Below are 20383 nucleotides of genomic sequence, written 5' to 3'. Positions count from 1 at the left end.
CATGGGAGCCCATCTCCACCTGTCCTGTGTGACCCTGAGCAGACACTTCCAGCCTCAGAGCCTGGCCATCCCATCTCTCCCCATGAGCAATGCCTGAGAGGATGACCACTGTCTTCGTGAGCCAGGACCAGCCTAGACAGCATACACACGGGAAGGGGGCAGCCCCACTCACTGTCTTCACAAGCTTGACCATAGAAGCCAGGGCCACAGAGGCAAGCACCCGAGGTGGGCTCACAGCTGCCATTGTTCTGACAGGAACACTCCAGGAGGCAGGCAGCACCATAGCGCCCAGCAGGGCAGGCTGCACAGGAACGGGACAAATGGATTCTTAGCTGCTCCCACAGCCTCCCAGGCCCCCAAACTCTGCCTCCTTCTCAGGGACCAGCCGCCCCTCACACTCACCGTGCTCACAGTGTGGCCCCATCCAGCCCAGGGGGCAGGAGCAGCTGCCATTGGTAGCATGACACAGGCCCCCATTCCTGCAGGCACACTTGTGTTCACAGCCCTTGCCAAACCGGTCCTGGGGACAGCCTAGGGGCAGAAGGCGGGCACAACAGAGAACTCTGGCTGGACGTGCTTTCGGACATGTCCCCACACCGACTGATGTTCGTTCCACAAATGCTTCCTGAGCCGCCCAGTACTGGCTTTCCCCTCCCTCCCAGAATCCCTTAGAATTCTGGGCAGCCACCATCAGGTCTGATATCAGGGACCACTGTCTTCAGGGGACTGTAAGTAAGCACCCACACATCCAGCTAGGAGTCAGGAAGGCTTCCGATCACTTCCTCAGGGCTGAGAATGTATGCCTTGGAGACCCAGGGTCAGGCATGGCCTGCTGCTGACCACCTCACACAGGACTGTCTTTCCTAGGAGTGAGGCGGGACCAGGTGCCATCCTGGCTGCAGCCTGACCTTGGACTTCTAATCTGACTACACCAGTCCTAGGCTGAGAACAGCCTTTGTGAGGACTAAGGGAGGAGCTGCGAGTATGCCCGTGGCGTGGGTCAGGACCACTGTCCCCTGGTCTACCCATGTGTCACTATTCCAGCTTGTATCTCCTGGGGTCCCTGGGCTTGGAGAAAAGGACCAGAAAATAGCCTTCCAAGAAAACATTGGGACACATGCTACCAGGCTCAGAAGGGCTTCCACTGGCCACAGAGACATGAACAGGCAGGCTACTGAATGAACCAACTCTCAAGAGTCCTGAGTGGGTGGGGCCCTTGTTGGCATGGGATGGCCAGTGTGCCAGCAGGGCAGGCGGTCCACGTGGTAAGTAAGGGACTGCTTCTCAGCCCCAACGTTTCTGGGGAATTCACAGTGGCTGGGAGTGTGAATGTGTCCCTGGGGAATGGGCACAACCCCTCCCAAGATGAGTTCACTTCAGCAGCCTGCTCCATAGCTCAAGGACACATTAGTGAACTATGAGCATGCTCAGTCCCCTGCAGACACTCACCGCGCTCACAGTGGCCTCCCGTCTTCCCGGGAGGACAGATGCAAGTCCCCGACACCGGGTCACATGCCGCCCCTTGCCCGCATGCACACACGTGGGCACAGCTGGGGCCGAAGCGACCCTGTGGACAGGCTGTGGAGAGGGGCAGGTAAGTAGTTGCTTCCATTCTGACTACATCCATCCTAGGCTGTACCAGCCCCAGTGACAGGACAGTAGAAGACAGGGTCAAGCCACCAATTCCCAGCATCCCCCATCTTCCTCATGAATAGGCTCTGCTGGGAGCTCGGCCCAGGCCATCCCTACAGGGACACACTGCCACAACACCCCAGCTCTGCCTGGATTCCACATGGGAAAGTCTGCATATGATCCAGGAGAAAGTCCCTTTCCTGGGCAGGACGCTTGGCCACAGGGTTGTGCTCAGTTATCTGGGACAGAGCTGGCCAGAAGCTGGAGTCCTCTGGGGTCACACTGATGCCCTCACACCGTCCTCAAAGCCACTCTAGCTTAGATCACTAACAGGGGACTCAAGAGTCAGGGAAGCAGGTGGGCAGGGGGCTGTCCTCCCGTAGGCTGGCCAGCAGGGCCCTGCCTCCTTCCTCAGAAACTCGGCAATATACCACCCAGCCTTGCAACCTAGTTCCTCACCAAGGCTACAGTCGGTCCCAAGGAACCCAGCAGGGCAGTGGCAGGCTCCTGTGGCTGGATCGCAGGTCCCACCATTGAGACACTTACAAATTTGTTCACAGCCTGGCCCATACCGCCCAGATGGGCATCCTGCAGAGAGAGAAGGGTGGAGGTCTGCTACACAAGCTGGAGGTGGATTCAAACATGCAGCACCCCTACACATGGCAACCTTGAGAACTGCCCCCTCTACCTTACATACCAGAATGGCAGACAGAACCACACATCCCCTGACTCACGTTGCTGACAGTCGGTGCCATGGTAACCAGCAGCACATACACAGGCCCCTGAAGCAGGGTGGCAGGCCCAGGTCTCACCAGGACATTGGCACGGGTGCTCACAGTCCTTGCCAAAGGTGCCAGGCTGGCAGGCTAGGAACAGGTCAGCTAGGGTCAGGCCTGGCCTAACCCTCAGGGATCCCCCAGTTGTCCCTCTCCACAAAGCAGGTGTTGGGGGAGCACCTACCCTGCTCACAGCCAGGCCCAGTGAAGCCAGGTGGACAGTGGCACTCTCCAGAGACATGGTGGCAGGAGGCACCAGGCGGGCAGTGGCAACGCTGAGCACAGGCCTCTCCAAACCAGCCACGTGGACAGGCTGTGGGAAGTGTAGAATGAGGTAAGCTTTCTGGGAACGGAGCAGTGGGGATCCCCGAGATGGCTGTGCAGCACCAGCTCCCTCCCAAAGGTCCATAAACTGTTATCTCTGCTTACCCTGTTCACAGTGTGAGCCCCTCCATCCTGGGGGACAGAGGCAGGCCCCCGTGACATGGTGACAGGTGGCACCTTTCCGGCAGGCACAGTGCTCCTCACAGTGAACCCCAAACATGCCACTGATGCAGGCTGTAGCGTGAGAGACAGACAGAAGGTTGGGAATTACAGCTCCAGGGCCTCTGCTCATAGAAAGTGAGGGAGAAGCTGGGACCAGTAAATAACAAAAGGAGAGTCACAGGGTCTCCCTGAAGCCTCCCAACTTGTCTTCTCAGCATCAGTGGCCCAGGGGCTTGGGTCTGAGTGAGGGGTTCTCTAGGCTGGGTCTACAAATGGCAGTGGCTATGCAGAAGGGGAAGCAGAGAGGGGAAGACTCAGAGAGGTCGGACAGATAAGTATCTAGTCCAGTGTCCACTTGTCCAGATGCTGAGGGGGTTTGAAGCCTGGAGGGAGAACAAGTATGGGCAGAAAAGCCACAGCCTGGGCAGCATCTTGCAATCATGGAGCCTTGGGCAGTACAGGGTTCAAATCCAGAGACCACAGCTTCCTCTCTGGAGCCTCTCCCCAAAATAGAAGCAAACCAGCCAATCAGGCTAGCCTCTTAGGCACAGCAGGAAGGCCCTGAACCCATTTAACAGTGAGCCACTTTGGTGAGAACCAGCCCTGTCCCATATCTTCAGCATGGAGTAAAATCGGTTGGCAGAACCTCCCAGCTTCCCAGACCCCACTCACGGCTCTGACACTTGTTCCCAGTCCAGCCAGCTGGGCAGCGGCAGTGGCCAGTAAGACGGTCACATGTGCCTCCATTAAGGCAACTGCAGTTGAGCAGGCAACCAGCCCCATGGTGTCCAGGAAGGCACTCTGTAAAGGTTGGGATAGAAAAGAGAGTCTAACTTTCTGGGTTAGGGCTCTGCCCAGGAGACACCAGCCCAACCCTCTTGCACCTTGGGTAGAAGGGAAGACACTAAAGCCACCCCTAGGATGCTGTCCCCTCGACAGCCCATCCTCCTGGCCTGAAGGATGTCCTCCACCCAAGTCAGACTGCTCACCATTCTCACAGGCCAAGCCGGTCCAACCCTCTGGGCATGTGCACTGGCCCAAGACGGGGTCACAGCTCCCTCCATTTCGGCAGAGACAGGAATGCTGACAGTTCTTGCCATACAGGCCAGCAGGGCAGGCTGGGGCCCAGAAAGCAGAAGCAAACCTCAGCATCTGGCCAGCAGAAGCCTTTAGAGTTCCTTAAGTTTCCACACAATCCAGAGCTCAACCTGACTTTCAAGTTGGAACCTCACCAGGCTGGTTCTATGATGCCAGAGCCCAGGCCTATCCTGGACCCACCAACCTGGCCTTAGGGGCATGACACTAAAGGCCACGGTCAAGCTCCTTTCCAACTTCCCTGAAAGGCCATGCTGACAGATGAGCAATGTACCTACCTTGCAATCCCATGCACACATTTCCCTCCATGGACCCACCGAGAGGCCATTACCCAGGACTGGACCCTGAGCTCCTATGCGTGGCTTACCCTGCAGGCAGGTGGGTCCCATCCAGCCAGGAGCACAGTGGCACTGCCCAAGGACAGGGTCACAAGAGGCCCCATTGAAACAGGTACAAATCTGGCTGCAGTTAAGCCCAAAGGTGAGAGGTGGGCAAGCTGCAAAAGGAGAGGAGCCGTCAGGAACATAGCCAGATGACTGCTGCAGGAGGAACCAGGGGACCGGGTAGATCTGCCAGGGTGTCAGAGCCACCCCTCAGCAGAGCCATAAGAGGGATGGACACATGGGACCTCATGAACAAAGCTGTGTCCTCAGTTGGATGCCAGGAAGGGGCCGCAGGGATGTTTCCCCTATGAAGGACCCATGCTCCCCACAATACCCAGGACGGGACCCCTTACGTACTCTGGGCACAGTGTGGGCCCCAGCGGCCAGCTGGGCAGATGCACGAGCCAGTGACAGCATCACAGGGGGCTCCGGCGGAGCAGTTGCAGGCACTGCCACAGTCTAACCCAAAGAAGCCAGCAGGACAGGCTACAGACAGAGGTGGCAATCACAAGAGGCCCAGAGCCAGAGATCCCTGCCCAGCCTGCACTCAGGGCCCAGCCTGCACTCAGCTTACCGTGCTCGCAGTAGCTTCCCCTCCAGCCAGCTGGGCAGGTACAGGCCCCACTGACATGGTCACAGGTGGCCCCATGCTCACACCTGCACTTCTGCTCGCAGCCGGGCCCAAAGTAGCCCTGGTGACACCCTGAGACACAAAGGCCAATCTTGCATCAGACTAGGACACCAAGTCTGGCCAGAGCCCCTGACAAAGAAGCCCCTCCCCTCTCAACAGTGGGGACAGCTGACCTTACCATACACTCCTCCTACCCTCTCCCCAGATGGGAGGTAAGTGTCCCAGACCTTGTCTTCAGGATCCATGGAGGCTCTCACTAGGGCTGTCTCTAAGGCCAGCTACCCTGACCCACTCACAGCCCATCCGCAAATCTTGGAAGCATACAGGGGTCTAAGGACCCCTTTCCTCTCCTCCCGGGCTGGGACAGTGTAGGCAGAATGTGTTGTGCACTTGTATCATTCAAATGCTGGTTTCCCCACCCCTATATTTTGGAGCAATCTGGATGTGGCACTGTAATGCTTACTCTAAGTATCTCCTGTTTCAAGTTTGTGTAAACATTGTTCCCGCCGGGCGTGGTGGCGCACGCCTTTAATCCCAGCACTCAGGAGGCAGAGGCAAGCGGATTTCTGAGTTCGAGGCCAGCCTGGTCTACAAAGTGAGTTCCATACAGAGAAACCCTGTCTCGAAAAACCAACCAACCGAACAAACAAACAAAAAACCATTGCTCCCTCTTTATTCTCCTATTGGACAATAAAAGCTGATCAGAGAATGGCTGGGCAGAAGAGAAGAATAGGGCCGTATTCTAGCATTGAGAGGGAAGAAGGGACAGAGAGAAGGAGGGAAGGAGGAAGGGGAAGAAAGAGAGAGGGAGGGAGAGATAGAGAAAGTGGGGGCAGAGAGAGAGAGGGAGAGGGTTCACCATGAGGGGTGGTGGGTGTTAAGAAGATATCCTGGAAAAACCCCTGGAGCAGAAGGAGCCAAATCAAACCACTAAAATGCAAGCATCTCAGGGGGTTCGGCTGGAAGGTAGTCAGATGAGCTTAGAGGATTAGAATAGATCAATGACTGTCCAGCTCTTGTGCCATAAAGCTTATCAAACAAATCTTACAGGCTCTGTCTCATTTATTTGGGAGCTAGCTGGAATAGAGACTATCAGTTTCAAAAATGAATTCACGGGACCTCCCTGGCTCCCCATCTGCTACTCCAGGTGAGCCTTAAGTCCCACTGACTAGTGGGAGACAGTACACGCGTGGTATGTGTGCACCAGAACACTCAGTACATGAATGTGGATATGCAAGTGTACTTGTGTGTGTGTGTGTGTGTGTGTGTGTGTGTGTATGTGCTTATATGAATGTGCTTGCTGATGAGAGACAGGGTACAAGCGGTAGGCCAGTACTCACACTGCTCACACTGCGGACCTTCGTAGCCAGCCTCACACAGGCAGAGGCCACTGACGGCGTCACAGTTCCCATGGCCTGCACTGCAGTTACAGGGGTGGATGCAGTCAGGCCCCCAGTGTCCACTGTCACAGGCTGCAACAGAGCCACGTGTCACCCTATGTGAGTGAGCTGCACGGCCACATCAGAACACAGGGCATCATGGAAAAGGGGCAAGAACGGGACCAGTGGGCAAAGGGCAGGCAAAGGACCCACATACCTCTCTGGCAGCTGAGGCCAGTCCACCCAGGGGCACAGCTACAGCGTCCAGTGGCCGGATGGCAATGCCCATCATTGGCACAAGCGCACCTCATCTGGCAGCCGGTCCCAAACCAGCCTGCTGGGCAAGCTGTTGGTGGTAAGGAGGATGAGCATGGCAGCCTGGTGTGCCTACTCAGGGCCATCGGCTGAGGCTGAGGTCAGACACGAGTTATACTCACCATCCTGGCAGCGGCTACCAGCAAAACCAGGAAGACACAGGCAGGTTCCAGTCTCAGGGTCGCAGCTGGCACCATGCTCACATGCAGGGCAGATCTCTTGACAGCCAAGCCCCCAACGGCCCTCGGGACAATCTAGAACCCACACCCAGGGTTAGTTATTCTTTTTCTAGTGCCCTAGTTGGCACGCTGGTGTGTGTCTGACACAGCACTGAAGGTCCCTCTTGCCACAACTGGAAACAGACCACTGTTGCCATAAAAGACTACCCAGGAGAGTTCAGAACCCCAGAGCTGCAGGGCACCACCTATAAATAAGTAAACCTAACCCCAGGGATAGCTCAACAGCAAAATAGAGAGCCTTCTAGAGAGACAAATACTCCATGCAGGGAGCTGATGGTCCAGGAGGGCTCAGTGCAAAGCCACAGCTCTGCTGAGCAGCTGCAGACACCTCCCATATCCCCGCTTGTTCCAGAACGAATCCCCGAAGCTACTATGAAGGAACCTAACACTTCAGGGTCATGGCTAAGGTTCTAAATGGTCTATGGTGGGGTTCCCAAGCAGTCCAGATCTGGGATCAGGGGTCCGTCCCTACATATGGTCCGGGGTGGTATTTTCAAACACAGTCCAGGGCTGGGTCTGCCTGGGCATACAGATGCCACTCACCGGCTCCACAGTCCTCCCCAGTCTTCCCTGGTGGGCACAGACACTCCCCCGTGACTCGGTGACAGGGGGCCCCCACGCAGGAGCAGGAACCTGAGCAGTTCACACCAAATGTCCCCACTGGGCACTCTGTAGGGGAGAGCAGGTGGCTTCAGGCACTCCATATGTAGTTGTCAAGGCTAGGAGCCTTCTCTACAGCCCCAGGAAAACCCGAACACGTTATGAGGATAGAAACAGAGTGTGTATGGTGGGGGGAAGGGGAGTGGGAGAGGTCAGTCTGAATCATAGGCAGGAGACACAGGGGCAGGGCAGCTGGAGGACCAGGCAGCCTGTTCAGCAGGACCTAAGGTCATCAGGACCCTGGAGAGCTCCCAGGGCCTGAGGGACCATTCCTGCCCCTGGGTGGTCCTCCCAGGGGTCCACCTCTAGCCAAGTCAACCAAGATGTACCAGTCCGGTCCCCTCCCCTTCACACTCAGCTCCTCAGCCCCAGGGCTGCAGTCATCGCTGGCAGGATTAGAGGTAGGGTAGGAAGTAATTGGTTCATACAAAGAAGAACCCCAGATGTCTGGGCCCCCTCCCCCTGAAACCGAAGTCACACCAAGGAATACAGCAGTACAGGACTCAGAGTGCCCTGGATAGGAATGGTCAAAGACAGGGCCTCAAGACTGCATATGGCCACTCCCTGGTACCCGAGATGGCCCTGGGTACCGAAAAGCCTTACTTGGTGAAGGCAAGCACTCTGTGCTCCCGACAACAGCCATGGGCTCAGGGATGAGGGAGAAGAGAGCATGAGGCTGGGGCAGGAACATAGGAAGCATGAAGACATCCTGCCTGCTTAGTCCCTGCTCACTCTACCCTTTGCTGGGATGAAAGAGCAGGCCTGATGCAGAGGTCCAGCAGGCAAGCAGTCATCAGCAGGGATCCAGCACAACATGTGTGCATGCTTTAGGTGCCTGAGCATACCACACACACACACACACACACACACACACACATATGCATGAACACACCACACACATGCACACACACACTCACATGCACACTCACACTCATACACATGCACATAGGCATGAACATACCCCCCACACACATATGCATGCACACTCATACACGTGCACACACAGACACACATGCACACTCATACACATGCACACACACACACACAGACACGCATGAACACTCATACACATGCACACACACATGCATAAACACCACACACACACACACACACATGCATACACACATACACGCACAAGTGGCAAACATGCAGCACAGACCAGGGAGAAAGCTCAACACGGCTGGTCCCTTGAGGCCTCAGGAGCTCTCCCCACCAGATGAGCCTGGGCTTGTGCTCAGGGCAGTAATACTTTCCAGACCTAATAACAAGAGGAGCCATTTCTGTAAAAGTATGTATGTCATTTCCTGTGGTCTGTCCTTGGGGGCACTGGAGGCTTCAATAAAGAAAGGAAAAGGGGGGGGGTCCTTTTGGTTTGGGTACAGGGGCAGGCCCCAGGACTAGTGGGAAGCAGGCTCCCCTGAACACTAGGCCTGAGATGTGGCATGGAATCTGGGAAAGAAGGGGGGAAAGCAAGCTACAAGTGTGTGTGTGTGTGTGTATGGTGTACGAAGGCACATGACTGTGTGTGTGCATGCACGTGTTTGTATGCATGTGTGTCTGCGTGCATGCATGTGTGTGTGTGTACAAAGGCACATGAATATGTGTGTGTGCACGCACAAGTTTATGTATGTGTGTGTGTATGGTGTACAAAGGCACATGACTGTGTGTGTGCACGCACGTGTTTGTATGCATGTGTGTCTGCATGCATGCATGTGTGTGTGTGTACAAAGGCACATGAATGTGTGTGTGTGTGTGTGCATGCATGCATGCATTTGTGTGCATGTGTGTGCACATTAGCATGTTCTGGGTGGCTTTGTTAGGAGGCTCAGTCCTGAGACCAAAGAGTCCTGAGAGCAGGTCAGGTCTGGAGACTTTAGGCTAAGTTAGAAGCCCAGCATATTCTCTCTTATGCCAAGAAGACCTGAGAGCCCTCACCAGGCCTCATCCCACAGATGGGATTCTGCCAAGCTGACCCATGACCCTGGCTGGTGTTGCTGGGGACTTCTCTGCCTTTCTCCCCTACAGAGGGGATGGCTGGTGGCTCCTGCATTCCTCTCCGCCTTGCCCACCCTAAAGTGGTCACACTCAGGCCCTGAAGCCCCCTTCCAATCTGATCAATGGGTATAGCCAACAATTGCTATGTGCCAAGAGGGGCTCACCCGCCTCTGGCCTGTTGGCAACAGCTGTACTGACCCCAATACGAACATCAAGGGCCTTTGCCCCCTCCTTCAAGGACCTGTGACTACATGGCTGTATACCCTCTGGGTCAAGAAGCCTTAAGCCAAACATCTGAGTGTCCAGCCTACCATTCATTCCACAGGCTACACAGCCTTAGATTTTCACTTTGGGAATCACAGTCCACAGTACCCAGTCACATGTCCCCTGCCGGTATATGCCACAGCCCCTTATCCTCCCTTCCTAGTCCTCTAGCCAAGCTCTCCGCCCCATATATACTGGGCTGCAACCAATCAGGAGGTGATTTACCAAGCCACCAGCTCCCAGCCCTGCCTCAGGCCTCCCAGTGACACCTAAGGACCCATGTCACAAATGTACCCCTCTGGTCTTGAGGTCCATTCTTCTGCCTGTCAAATAAATAAGATTCCCACAGCTCTGTGCTCACTTGTACACCCCAGACTGCAGGCCCACAAGCAGAGTAGGACTCTCCAAGCATCCCCTACCCCAGCAGCCATCCTGCTCCTCCTCCCAACTCCCACCTCTGGCTCCCTTCTCATCATCTTGCCCCAGACTCCAGCACAGAGCTTTCCAAGGAGCTTCAGTGAGGCAAAGCTTGACAAAGGTGCTGACCCTGAACCAGGCAGGCAGACCAGCTCCTTTGAGCACCTCTATGACAGTCCAGGAACCACACTACCACGGAGCTGATGGTAGGTAAAGGGGCCATTTACACCACGGCTCTGGATTGACAGCTTCCAGTTGTACACTCTAGTAACTCCTTAGTACAAGGAAACCTAATCCCCCAAATCCCCAAAGAACAGTCACTCACCTTGGCCACAGTCCTCCCCCTGGTAGCCAGGAGGACACTGCGTCCGACACTCGCCACTCACAGGGTCACAGGCCACACCTGGCCGGCAGGTGCAACGGTTTCTGCAGCCTGGTCCAAAGAAGCCTGGCTCGCACTCTGCAGAGTGAGAGGGAAGACAGAATTGTAAGATGGAAGTGAGGTTCTCAATGGCCTTGGGACTTCCCTCTCTTCCAGAGACTCACCGGCCTGGCAGCGCTCGCCCTGGAAGCCAGCCTTGCAGGAGCAGCTGCCATCCTTCGGGTTACAAGATCTTGTGTGTGACTGCTCACAAAGGCAGTCCTCAGAACAGCCCGGTCCAAAGGCCCAGGGAGGGCAAGCTGCAGACGCAGAGCCATAAGGAGCCTGCCTACTACAGCACCCACCCAAGTCAGCCCAAATCAGCAGGGGTGAGATCCATATTCTGCTGTAGCTGAGTCCCCTTCCAGAACATTCTAGGAATTCTAGCCCGTGGCCTGGAGACCTAGGGCTAAGAACCAGAGTCTGCATAGCTAATAGGCTATCCCTAGGTCGGACCACTTTCCAGCTAGGACAACCCTAGCTTTCTCCTCTCAAGCATCTTTCACAGATATCAAACACTACCATCACTCTCTCTTTCTCCTCTAAGCCACCATTCCCTTCCTTCCCTGAGAGTCCGTGTAAGAGATGGGAACTCTGCCAGGGGCTGGGAAGTTGGTTTTGTTCCACAAGCCAAGATCAATGTCCCAGAAGCTCCTGGGAAGTCCTGTCCTGCTTGCCTGCACTACCAGGTGTGAGCTAAGAGTCACACCAGTCTAGGGTCAGTGTACCAGATACCTAGAGGCCAACACAGCAGTGATATAGGACTCCAGCTGATATGTAACAGCAAGTCAACTCATCTATAGAGGCTACCACCGTGCTCCCAGCACAGTGTGAGACAGTACAAAGCAGGTGTTCCCATATATATAGACAGATGTAGTAGAACTCACCAAGGTGGCAGAAACGGCCATAGAGCCCTGGGTCACAGAGGCAGGCCCCATAGAGGCGGTGGCACCGGCCCCGGTTAGCACAGTGGCATTTCTTACGACAGTGTTTGCCGTAGAAGCCCTTGGGGCAGCCTGTGGGGAACAGTTTAAAGAGAATTGAGAAGTTGGCCCACCCACACATGGTCCTCAGATGAAGACACACTTAGAGGCCTAGTATCCAGGACAGGAGACAGGAGCAGCCATGCCCAGTGGGCACAAGCTGAACCTCCTGATGAGGCCTGTTAGCTGGGCTGGCCAGTCCCTCAGAGCCAGCAGCACTGTGCACTCTCACCAGCCCGCAAAACTCTAAGTGTCCTGACCCCTGACCCACATAGAATGTAGAGCCCAACCTCTCCACCCCAGAGGGAAAGTTCCAAGGCCTCACCTGGTCAGGACCACACCCAGGCCTGGGAGGCCTCAGGGCTAAAGCTGCCCTTGTCCCTCTGGCTCTGCCCTGCCCCATGTCTCTACCAAAAGGGATATAGATAGTTGAATCCTCAAAAGCTGCCAAGCCCAATCCCCAGGCTCTTGAGAAAAAAGCACCCCACCTTGCCCAAGTAGCTCCCCAGATACAATAACAAATAGTGTCCTTAGTTCACAGGCAGGCAGCCTTGAGACAGAGAGAGGAAGGCAGTGAAGAGGCGTGAGCAGATATGGTCACAGGAAGAGGCAGGAAGAATGCACCCCCAAAGTAAAGGACACCCAGGGTATGAGAAACACAAGGTACCCATGAGGTCTCCAACCCCAAAATCTGCCTGCCTCTCCCCAGAGGCCCCATTCAGCTCACTATACTGATGTATTTCACTTGCTGGGGCATCTGGTGGCCCTCCCCCAGGACTGCAGAAGAAAAGTCTCTGGGAAGTGACGTAGATCCTATACCTGCCAAATGTCCCTGCGGACACCTGGAGCCTGTCATACCTATGGTTCTTCTAGTCTCCACGTGTTTGCAACAGATTGTGAGAGATGGGCAACAGAGACAGTAAGTGGGACGGGGGACGGGGGGCGGGGAGAGCACAAAACACCCTGTGACTACCCCGCCACCCTATTGTCTCAGACTACCCTGGGACCCTTGGGCTGGCGGTATGGTTTGTATATGCTTGGCCCAGGAAGTGGCACTATTAGAAGGTGTGGCCCTGTTGGAGTAGGTGTGGTCTTGTGAGTGTAGGCTTTAAGACCCTCCTCCTAGCTGCCTGTAAGTGAGTCTTCTCCTAGCAGCCTTCAGATGAAGATGTAGAACTCTCAGCTCCTCCTGCACCATGCCTGCCTGGATGCTGCCATGTTCCTGCCTTGATGATAGTGGACTGAACCTCTGAACCTGTAAGCCAGCCCCAATTAAATGTTGTCCTTTATAAGAGTTGTCTTGGTTGTGGTGTCTATTCCCAGCAGTAAAACCCCGACTAAGACAACTAGCTGGGTTCTGTCAACTTTATCTTCCCACTCAAATGCAGTGGTTCTAAACCTGTGGCTTCCAAGCCGTTTGGGGGTCGAATGACCCTTTCACAGGGGTCGCTTAAGGTCATCAGCATATCAGATATTTACATTATGATTCACAACAGTAGCAAATTGCAGTTATGAAGTAGCAATGGAAATAACTCTATGGTTGCACCATTAGGAAGGTAGGGAACCACTGACCTAACAGGAACAGTTAAAATGATCAAATAAAGTCCTGGACACCCAAAGATAAAGCTATTCCCCCCGAGAAAGTTATTCCATGAACTGTAATTCTCCCCCAGTGTTGAAGCTGCAGCTAGACAGGATGTTAAACATCACCCCATGCAGCCACCAGCACAGACAGAATTCCTTCTACAAGTCCCAGCTGGCCATCACCCAGAACTGCTTGGATGGTCCCAGGTCCGAGGGGCTCACCACCTCCCCAGAGGATCCATTCCAAACATGTTTCCACCCATGGAGTTAAGCCTTAACCTTCTATATGTTAGTCCCAGGAAATGAGCATCATGTCTCACTGGAGCTCTTTGTTCCCTCCCAGGCACAGCCTAAAGCCCTGGAACAAGAATAGGAGTCTGTCCTAAGCTCCATATTGCTTCCCTTTCTTTAGAGTTCCCAAGGGGGTTACACGCACCATCCTCACAGTGGGCTCCACTGACGCCTGGGGGACAGCGGCAGGCTCCTGACACCGGGTCACAGGTCCCACCATTCTGACAGATGCAGGGAGAGCTACAGTTCTTCCCAAAAGTGTCTGGAGGACAAGCTGCAGGGGATGACAGGGAGACACCAGGATTACCAACCAGCAGAACTCAGGTTCTCCTGGCATTAAAGGAAACCATTTTAAACAACAGCCTGAAACAGGAAATGATGCTATCTGTGCCTCTAGGCCCCAACCATGCTCAGGGCAGACATCACTAATCAATGGCTACATCATGACATCTAACACACACAAGGACCCATTTAATCAGATGACCTATTTCAGGTGATCCTCACAGCCTGAAGGGCCTGGTGGCCTTGAGAAGGATAAGGAAGACTCGAGATAGATCCATTTTCAGAGTGCTTCAGTTACTAATTTGTTATGTAGTCCTAAGCAAGGCTCTGCTCCCATCAGATGGTTCAGAATCCCCCCTACCTGTACAAGAGAAGCCCGCCACTAGCTCTCCTCCACAGACACCTTCAACAGTCTTAGCAATTTGTTGATTTGTCATTAGATGCCTAGAGACTGACTGGGAGCATCATACAGGCTAGCCTGCTGCTTTCCAGAGTGCTCCACATCCTAGCACCATGTCTATTACAAGGGGCAGGGATTGGGGAAGAGTTGGCAGACACTTATCAAAGGGAGGGACGAACCGATATAATGGTGAATGGATGGGATTAATGGAATGGATGGGTACATGGATGTAGAGAAGGATGGATGGATGGGTGGGTGAGTATGGAAATAGATGGATGGGTATATGGGTGTATGGATGGATGGATGGATGGATGGGTGGATGGATGGATGGGGGGGGGGATGGATGGGTGGGTGGATGGATGGATGGATGGATGGATGGATGGGTGATGAATAGTATATGGGTGTATGGATGGATGGATGGATGGATGGATGGATGGATGGATGGATAGATGCATGGATGGATGGATGGATGGATGGATGGATGGATGGATGGATGGATAGGTGGATGGATAGGTAGGTAGGTGGGTGGGTGGGTGGGTGGGTGGATGGTTGGTTGAGTAAGGAGATAGATGGATGGGTGGGTGGGTAGACAGATCGATGAATGGGTGGGTAGACAGATGGATGGGTGGGTAGATGGATGGATGGGTACATAGGTGTATAGATGGATGGATGGGTACATGATTGTAGAGATAGATGTATGGATGGGTGGGTAGGTAGACAAATGGATAGATGGGTACATGGGTGTATGGATGGATGGATGGGTGTGTAGATGGATAGAGGATGGATGGGTTGTAGATGGATAGATAGGTGTGTAGATGGATGGATGGGTGGGTTGAGTAGACAGACAGATGGATGGATATGTAGACAGTTGGATGGGGAGGTAGGTGGGTAGGTAAAAGGGCAGATTGATAGATGGATAAACAGATGGGTGGGTCGACAGATGGTCAGACAGAGGGGTGGGTGGACATACTCAGATTCTTCTCCCCAGAGCTAGGCAGGGGAAACCATATAGAATGGATGCTCACAGCTCTTGGGGTTCACAGACTCTGCCTAGACCCCACCAGCAGCCTCACTCTCATTGCAGATGATCCCGGTCCAGCCCTCTGGGCAGTCACAGCCATCCAGGCCCGGGAAGCAGGTTCCCCCATTCCTGCAGTCATCGCAGGTTAGGCTGCAGTCATGGCCAAAGGAGTGATCCAAGCAGACTGCAGGAAGACAGGGAGAGGGACTTCTGAACTGGATCCCTAGCCTCAGGCCCTTAGGTCAAAGAGGAGAGAGCGATGGATATCCCCAGCCTCTTAAGTTCCAAGGTAAGACACAGGATTCCCACCCTAGGCTAGTTGAACCCCAGATGAGCTTACACATTGTAAGGGGTAGGCCCTTCTGGGAGCCCTCAACATCATAGGGCAGCCTAGTCCAGGAACTGCCATCCCCAAGGGGAGAAGCCAAGGGCAGCCTCACCAAACTTCTCAGTGAGTGTGTGTTCTCCCCGCAGCTCCGCTGCCGCCTCCTCCTCAGCCCCGTAGTCATCTTGGAAGAGTTGTGGCAGCTCATCCCTCAGCACTGCGATGTGGGGCAGGGGCCGTACAAAGGGCAGCTGGCCATCCAGGTCCACCACGGATTCTTCTAGGGCTGGGGAAGAACACACAGGCCTCTCAGCCTTTGCTGCCCACTGACTCAGCAACAGCACCGTCATAGGTCGCAGCTCTTCTCTCACCTCGTTATAGAGAAATGGGATGCCCAAGACCCCACCCCCACCCCCGTAACACTGTATCCTAGCCTATCAATCATGAACCCAACCAGCCTGCTGGCCCCACCCCTACAGCAGGAGACAAGATCACATGGGGCCCAGAAGATGGTAAGCCAGCTAGATTGCCAGACAGTGTGGGCTACTGGGAACAGACACCCAGAAGGTAGGGAAGCATAGGGGGAGGCTCACGCGTGCAGCCCCTGCGGTCCTCATCCAACCGGTACCCAGCCTCACAGAAGCACTGGAAGGAGCCAGCCAGATTAGAACAGTGGTGTTCGCAGCCACTGTGACCAGAGGCACACTCGTCAACATCTGCAGACAAACAGGGATGCTGGGGTTGTGCTCCCAGGGAGGACCCTTCCTGCTCTGGCTGTACCCAATTGACAAAGTCTAGTGCTTGTCCCTCTAAGCAGCTGTAACACTACCACCACCCTACCCCACCCCAGCCACAGAGACTGCCTCAGAAGTCTTTCCCCTCAAGAGTGAAGGGACAGGGGACATCTGCCAGGAGAGTCATTTAAGGAGAAGGCAGGAGCATGTCCCAACTTTGAGGGAAGCCAGTGCCTACAGACCAGAGAGAGAGAGAGAGAGAGAGAGGGAAGGAGGGAGGAGGAAGGGGCAATGGTGTGTGTGACTTAAAGTACATGATTGCACACAAGTATATGCTTGTGGCTCTATGCGAGCCTGGCTAGCCATATGTAACAGCTTGTGTGTAGTACGTCAGATCATAAGCAAGTTGACATGTGGTCAGGATGGGTGTGCCTGAGCATACAGCAGGCACTTAATCAATGTCCACAGGCAGAGCAGGAAGCAGGTGGATCCCATGTCCACCTCAGGAGGGCCAAGGCCGACCCCTAACCACCCAGCTGCTACCGCACGGCATTCCCTCACCCTCACAGCCACAGCCGTCCGTGTTGAGCCGGTAGCCAGCGAAGCAGCTGCACTCATACCCACCAGGGGTGTTGGCACACACCTGCTGGCAGCACGGAGAGTTGGCGCAGTCGTCGATGTCTGTGGGACACACACAGGAGCCTACTGGTGCCATGGATACGCATATACCCTCCCACAATCTCACGGCAACAACTCGGGCACACCCACACCCTTGTGTACATGCCTGTACACAATCCTACCTGACCGCGTGTGAGGCTGTACAGAATCACTTGCTCACTACATACAATCAATCATGCATACAGCCACAGAACCACAGACAACTGGAAGGAACAGTTCCATGGACACCTCTCCCCCTCCCCCCTCCCCCTCCCGTGCGCCAACCCAAGCACTCAGAACCCTTCTGGGCTGCAGTGCTGGTGCTGGTGCTGACTCTTGTCAACGCTCCTGCAGCTCCTGCTGAGCCCAGGCAGTCAAGAGCAGCAAGCAGAGAGAGGAGACGTCCAAGCCATAGCACCAAACAAGTCCAAGACTTGCTGTAGCAGCGATGAAGATGGAGGGACAGGGCAGCCTGGAAGGAACCGGCTCGCACCAATGCAGGTCTTCTGGTCTTCATCCAACTCGTAACCACGAGGGCAGGTGCACAGGGGCCCTGTGCTAGTGTGACTACAGCCGTGTGAGCAGCCTCCGTTGCCAGCCTCGCAGCTGTTCACAATCTCCATCTCGATCCCTGTGAGGAGATCCCAGCTGAGATGAGGGGTCAGCACTCCCTCAGCAGCCCCTGGGGACCCACACCCAGAGCTGCCCAACTGAAACCGACTCTAGGGTCTTAGGGAGCCACATTAGTACCCCAAGCACCCCCAGTCCTGGTGACTCACGGTAACACTGCCGGCCATCAGCACCCAGCTCATAGCCTGCGTGACACACACACTTAAAGGACCCCTGAGTGTTGAGGCAGCCATGAGCACACTGGGCCAGACCCGAGGCACATTCATCCACATCTGCAAGGGAGAGACAGGGAAGGGATGTTAGGGACTCCCGACAATGGGAAAGTGATGGTGGCTGATATCACAGGGCACATTAACAGCCTCTTGGCTTAGACACCATAGTGTAGACCATGCTGTCCCAATACCTGCCAGGCACGGCTTTAACAGAGAGCAGATGGTGGTGACCCAACTTGTGTTTCATTAATGAGCCCAGAGGGGGTCCTTTCTGTTTGTTTGTTTGTTTTTTAACATGTGAGTACACTGTTGCTGTCTTCAGACACACCAGAAGAGGGCATCGGATTCCATTACAGATGATTGTGAGCCACCAAGTGGTTGCTGGGAATTGAACTCAAGACCTCTGTAAGAGCAGCCAGTGCTTGTAACCACTGAGCCATCTCTCCAGCCCGAGGGGGTCTTTTCTATTGTAACGGTAGTAACTTCCTAGTGCAGATGGGAGATGGGTGTGTGGCTGTCTACTTTCCCTACCCTTTGGTCACCAGGGTATCTGACATGACACTTGGGAGGTAGCCCCAGGAGCAGCTCAATCACCCTGGAGTCACTGGGCAAAGGGCAGACTCCCTAAGTCTGGTCATCCCAGACCCACTATCTACAGAGAGGTTAGGACAGCACATTTGGCCTAGCTGTATGACAGCAGCCAGCAAGATGAAGGAATGAATTCTGGAAACTAGTGCCCAACTACAGTCACTGATCCATTTAACACCAGCAGTCCTGAGAGAGCCCAGCACTGACTTGCTGGAACACATTTTAGGGTATATAGGTGGCCTTTCCCCCCTCTCCCTTGCTTACCTTTCCTGGGCTCTAAGGACTAGGTGCTAGTTGGACAATATAGGAAGTATATTTAAAGCAGAAGCCCGAGTTCCCTCCCTTCTGCAGAAACCTGGCTGGGTTGTAGACCATTCCTTGGGGTGCCTCCCTCCCACCCACTGTCAGGGGGAGGAGACCATTCTAGGTCACCCAAAGACCCACCCACCAGGTGCCTCAGGGATGCTGGGCTAGACAGAGCACCCTACCTTCACAGGCTTTGCGGTCTGCAGCAAGCTGGTAACCCTGGTGGCAGCCACAGTGGGCAAGGCCCCGGAGTTCCTGGCATATATGCATACAGCCACCATTGCCGTCTGCACAGGGGCTTCTCCCTGGATACCAGAGCCAGAGGGATGGAGGCAGAGAAAAGAGATGGGGAAAGGGACTCTGACGGACTCAGAATCCCCTTCAGTGCAGGAATCCCTCTCTGCTCCAGCCTGTGCCATGGCCCCCCAGCTGGAGGCAGCTCTGAGTTCCCCCAGTAAGTCTCCATAGCCAAGGTCGGGACTCCTAAGGCTCTGCCAGAACAGAGTCAGCACCCCACCAAACCCACGACTTTCAAGTGTCATGGCTCCCAAAGAATGTGCACCATGTTAGGAAGCAAGGACTAGCCAGAAGGTGGCCTTCCAGCAAGGAGGTGGTCAGCCCAGGTCAGCTCTGACTGTGAACCTGGCCTGCTCCCCCCCCCCCCAGATCTCTTGCTTTGAGAAACAGTGTTGAAACAGAAGCCCCAAACCATGTGATCCCCAGTCCTCTGACCCAAGGATCCCAAGTGACCAGCCAAGCCTATGACTGCCCCCCAAAGCCTGTACCCCTCTCAACCTCATGACTCCCTCAGCCCTGTCAAACTCTCTCCCTTTGCATCCCTAGGGCTCCAGCTCTGTGATTCCTTCCATCCTGTAACCTTCGCACTCCTGTGACCCCCTGAACTACTAACAACCCCAGCTCTGTAACCTATTCAGCCCTGTGCCCCCTAATTTTGTGATCTCCCAGTCCTGAGACCCCATGCCATTCCACCCACATGGCTGGCCTCGGCCCCCTCATACTAACACTCACTCCCTCCTGTGCTGGGGAGTCTCAGCACCTGCTCTGTCCCACTTCCACATGATGTGGGGGAGGGGACTCTGGTCCTGACCCACACACTCCTTTAGCAAAGTCTTTCTCCTATGCAAGCATTCCAAAGTCCCAGAGCACATGGGCCTGTCTGGCTCCTCCACCCAAGCCCCAGACAGACACCTAGAGAGCCAGAGTGCTGTCTGCATCCTGAACTTCCTGTTCGGAGGACCTGAAACCTGGTAGCACTCACCATGCCTGCAGCTCAGGCCCACCGCAGCCCTCACCTCCCTCCTACCACCAGGTATCCATCCTCACATCAGCCCTCATTCTCCCAGCTGCACAAACAATACTTACGGACACAGCGCCTGCCATCCTCCTGCAGCTGGTACTGGGGCCGGCACTGGCAGCGGTGCTGTGTCACTGTGAGCTGTACACACTGATGCTGGCAGCCACCATTTCCCAGAGTGCAGGAGCTGATGGCTGGGGGCATGAAGAGCTTAGATTAGGCCAAGAGCACAGATCCTCATTCCCACACCGGCAGGATCAATGACGATGGATTCCCACATGAACCCTCACCAGCCTCCCCTTCTTCTCAGTTCCCAGCAAGCCTATTTCCCCAATCACCTACAGGTTCCACAGTACAATAGA

General features: G+C 54.8%; 1 protein-coding gene across 1 annotated transcript in view; it reads right to left on the bottom strand.

Moving 5' to 3' along the window:
• The window catches only part of Megf6 (multiple EGF like domains 6), a 105366-nt gene that overhangs the window by 4345 nt on the left and 80638 nt on the right, over positions 1-20383 (bottom strand). Inside the window, exons 6-33 of the mRNA XM_021160676.2 lie at positions 20090-20215; positions 18889-19011; positions 17750-17872; positions 17464-17601; positions 16875-16994; positions 16173-16295; positions 15695-15865; positions 15307-15438; positions 13697-13825; positions 11581-11709; positions 10819-10953; positions 10598-10732; positions 7480-7605; positions 6820-6951; positions 6600-6728; positions 6344-6475; positions 4947-5075; positions 4730-4858; positions 4357-4485; positions 3884-4012; positions 3567-3695; positions 2838-2966; positions 2593-2721; positions 2367-2498; positions 2092-2220; positions 1450-1578; positions 403-531; positions 173-301 (exon numbers count right to left, since the gene is read on the bottom strand). Coding sequence (XP_021016335.1) covers positions 173-301; positions 403-531; positions 1450-1578; positions 2092-2220; positions 2367-2498; positions 2593-2721; positions 2838-2966; positions 3567-3695; positions 3884-4012; positions 4357-4485; positions 4730-4858; positions 4947-5075; positions 6344-6475; positions 6600-6728; positions 6820-6951; positions 7480-7605; positions 10598-10732; positions 10819-10953; positions 11581-11709; positions 13697-13825; positions 15307-15438; positions 15695-15865; positions 16173-16295; positions 16875-16994; positions 17464-17601; positions 17750-17872; positions 18889-19011; positions 20090-20215 — 3654 coding nt within the window. The remainder of the gene's footprint in view (positions 1-172; positions 302-402; positions 532-1449; positions 1579-2091; positions 2221-2366; positions 2499-2592; positions 2722-2837; positions 2967-3566; positions 3696-3883; positions 4013-4356; positions 4486-4729; positions 4859-4946; positions 5076-6343; positions 6476-6599; positions 6729-6819; positions 6952-7479; positions 7606-10597; positions 10733-10818; positions 10954-11580; positions 11710-13696; positions 13826-15306; positions 15439-15694; positions 15866-16172; positions 16296-16874; positions 16995-17463; positions 17602-17749; positions 17873-18888; positions 19012-20089; positions 20216-20383) is intronic.

The sequence above is a fragment of the Mus caroli genome, chromosome 4 (assembly GCF_900094665.2).
Source record: "Mus caroli chromosome 4, CAROLI_EIJ_v1.1, whole genome shotgun sequence".
Lineage (NCBI taxonomy): Eukaryota > Metazoa > Chordata > Mammalia > Rodentia > Muridae > Mus > Mus caroli.
Note: the sequence above shows the minus strand (reverse complement) of the source record. Positions and strands in the feature narration are given on the sequence as shown.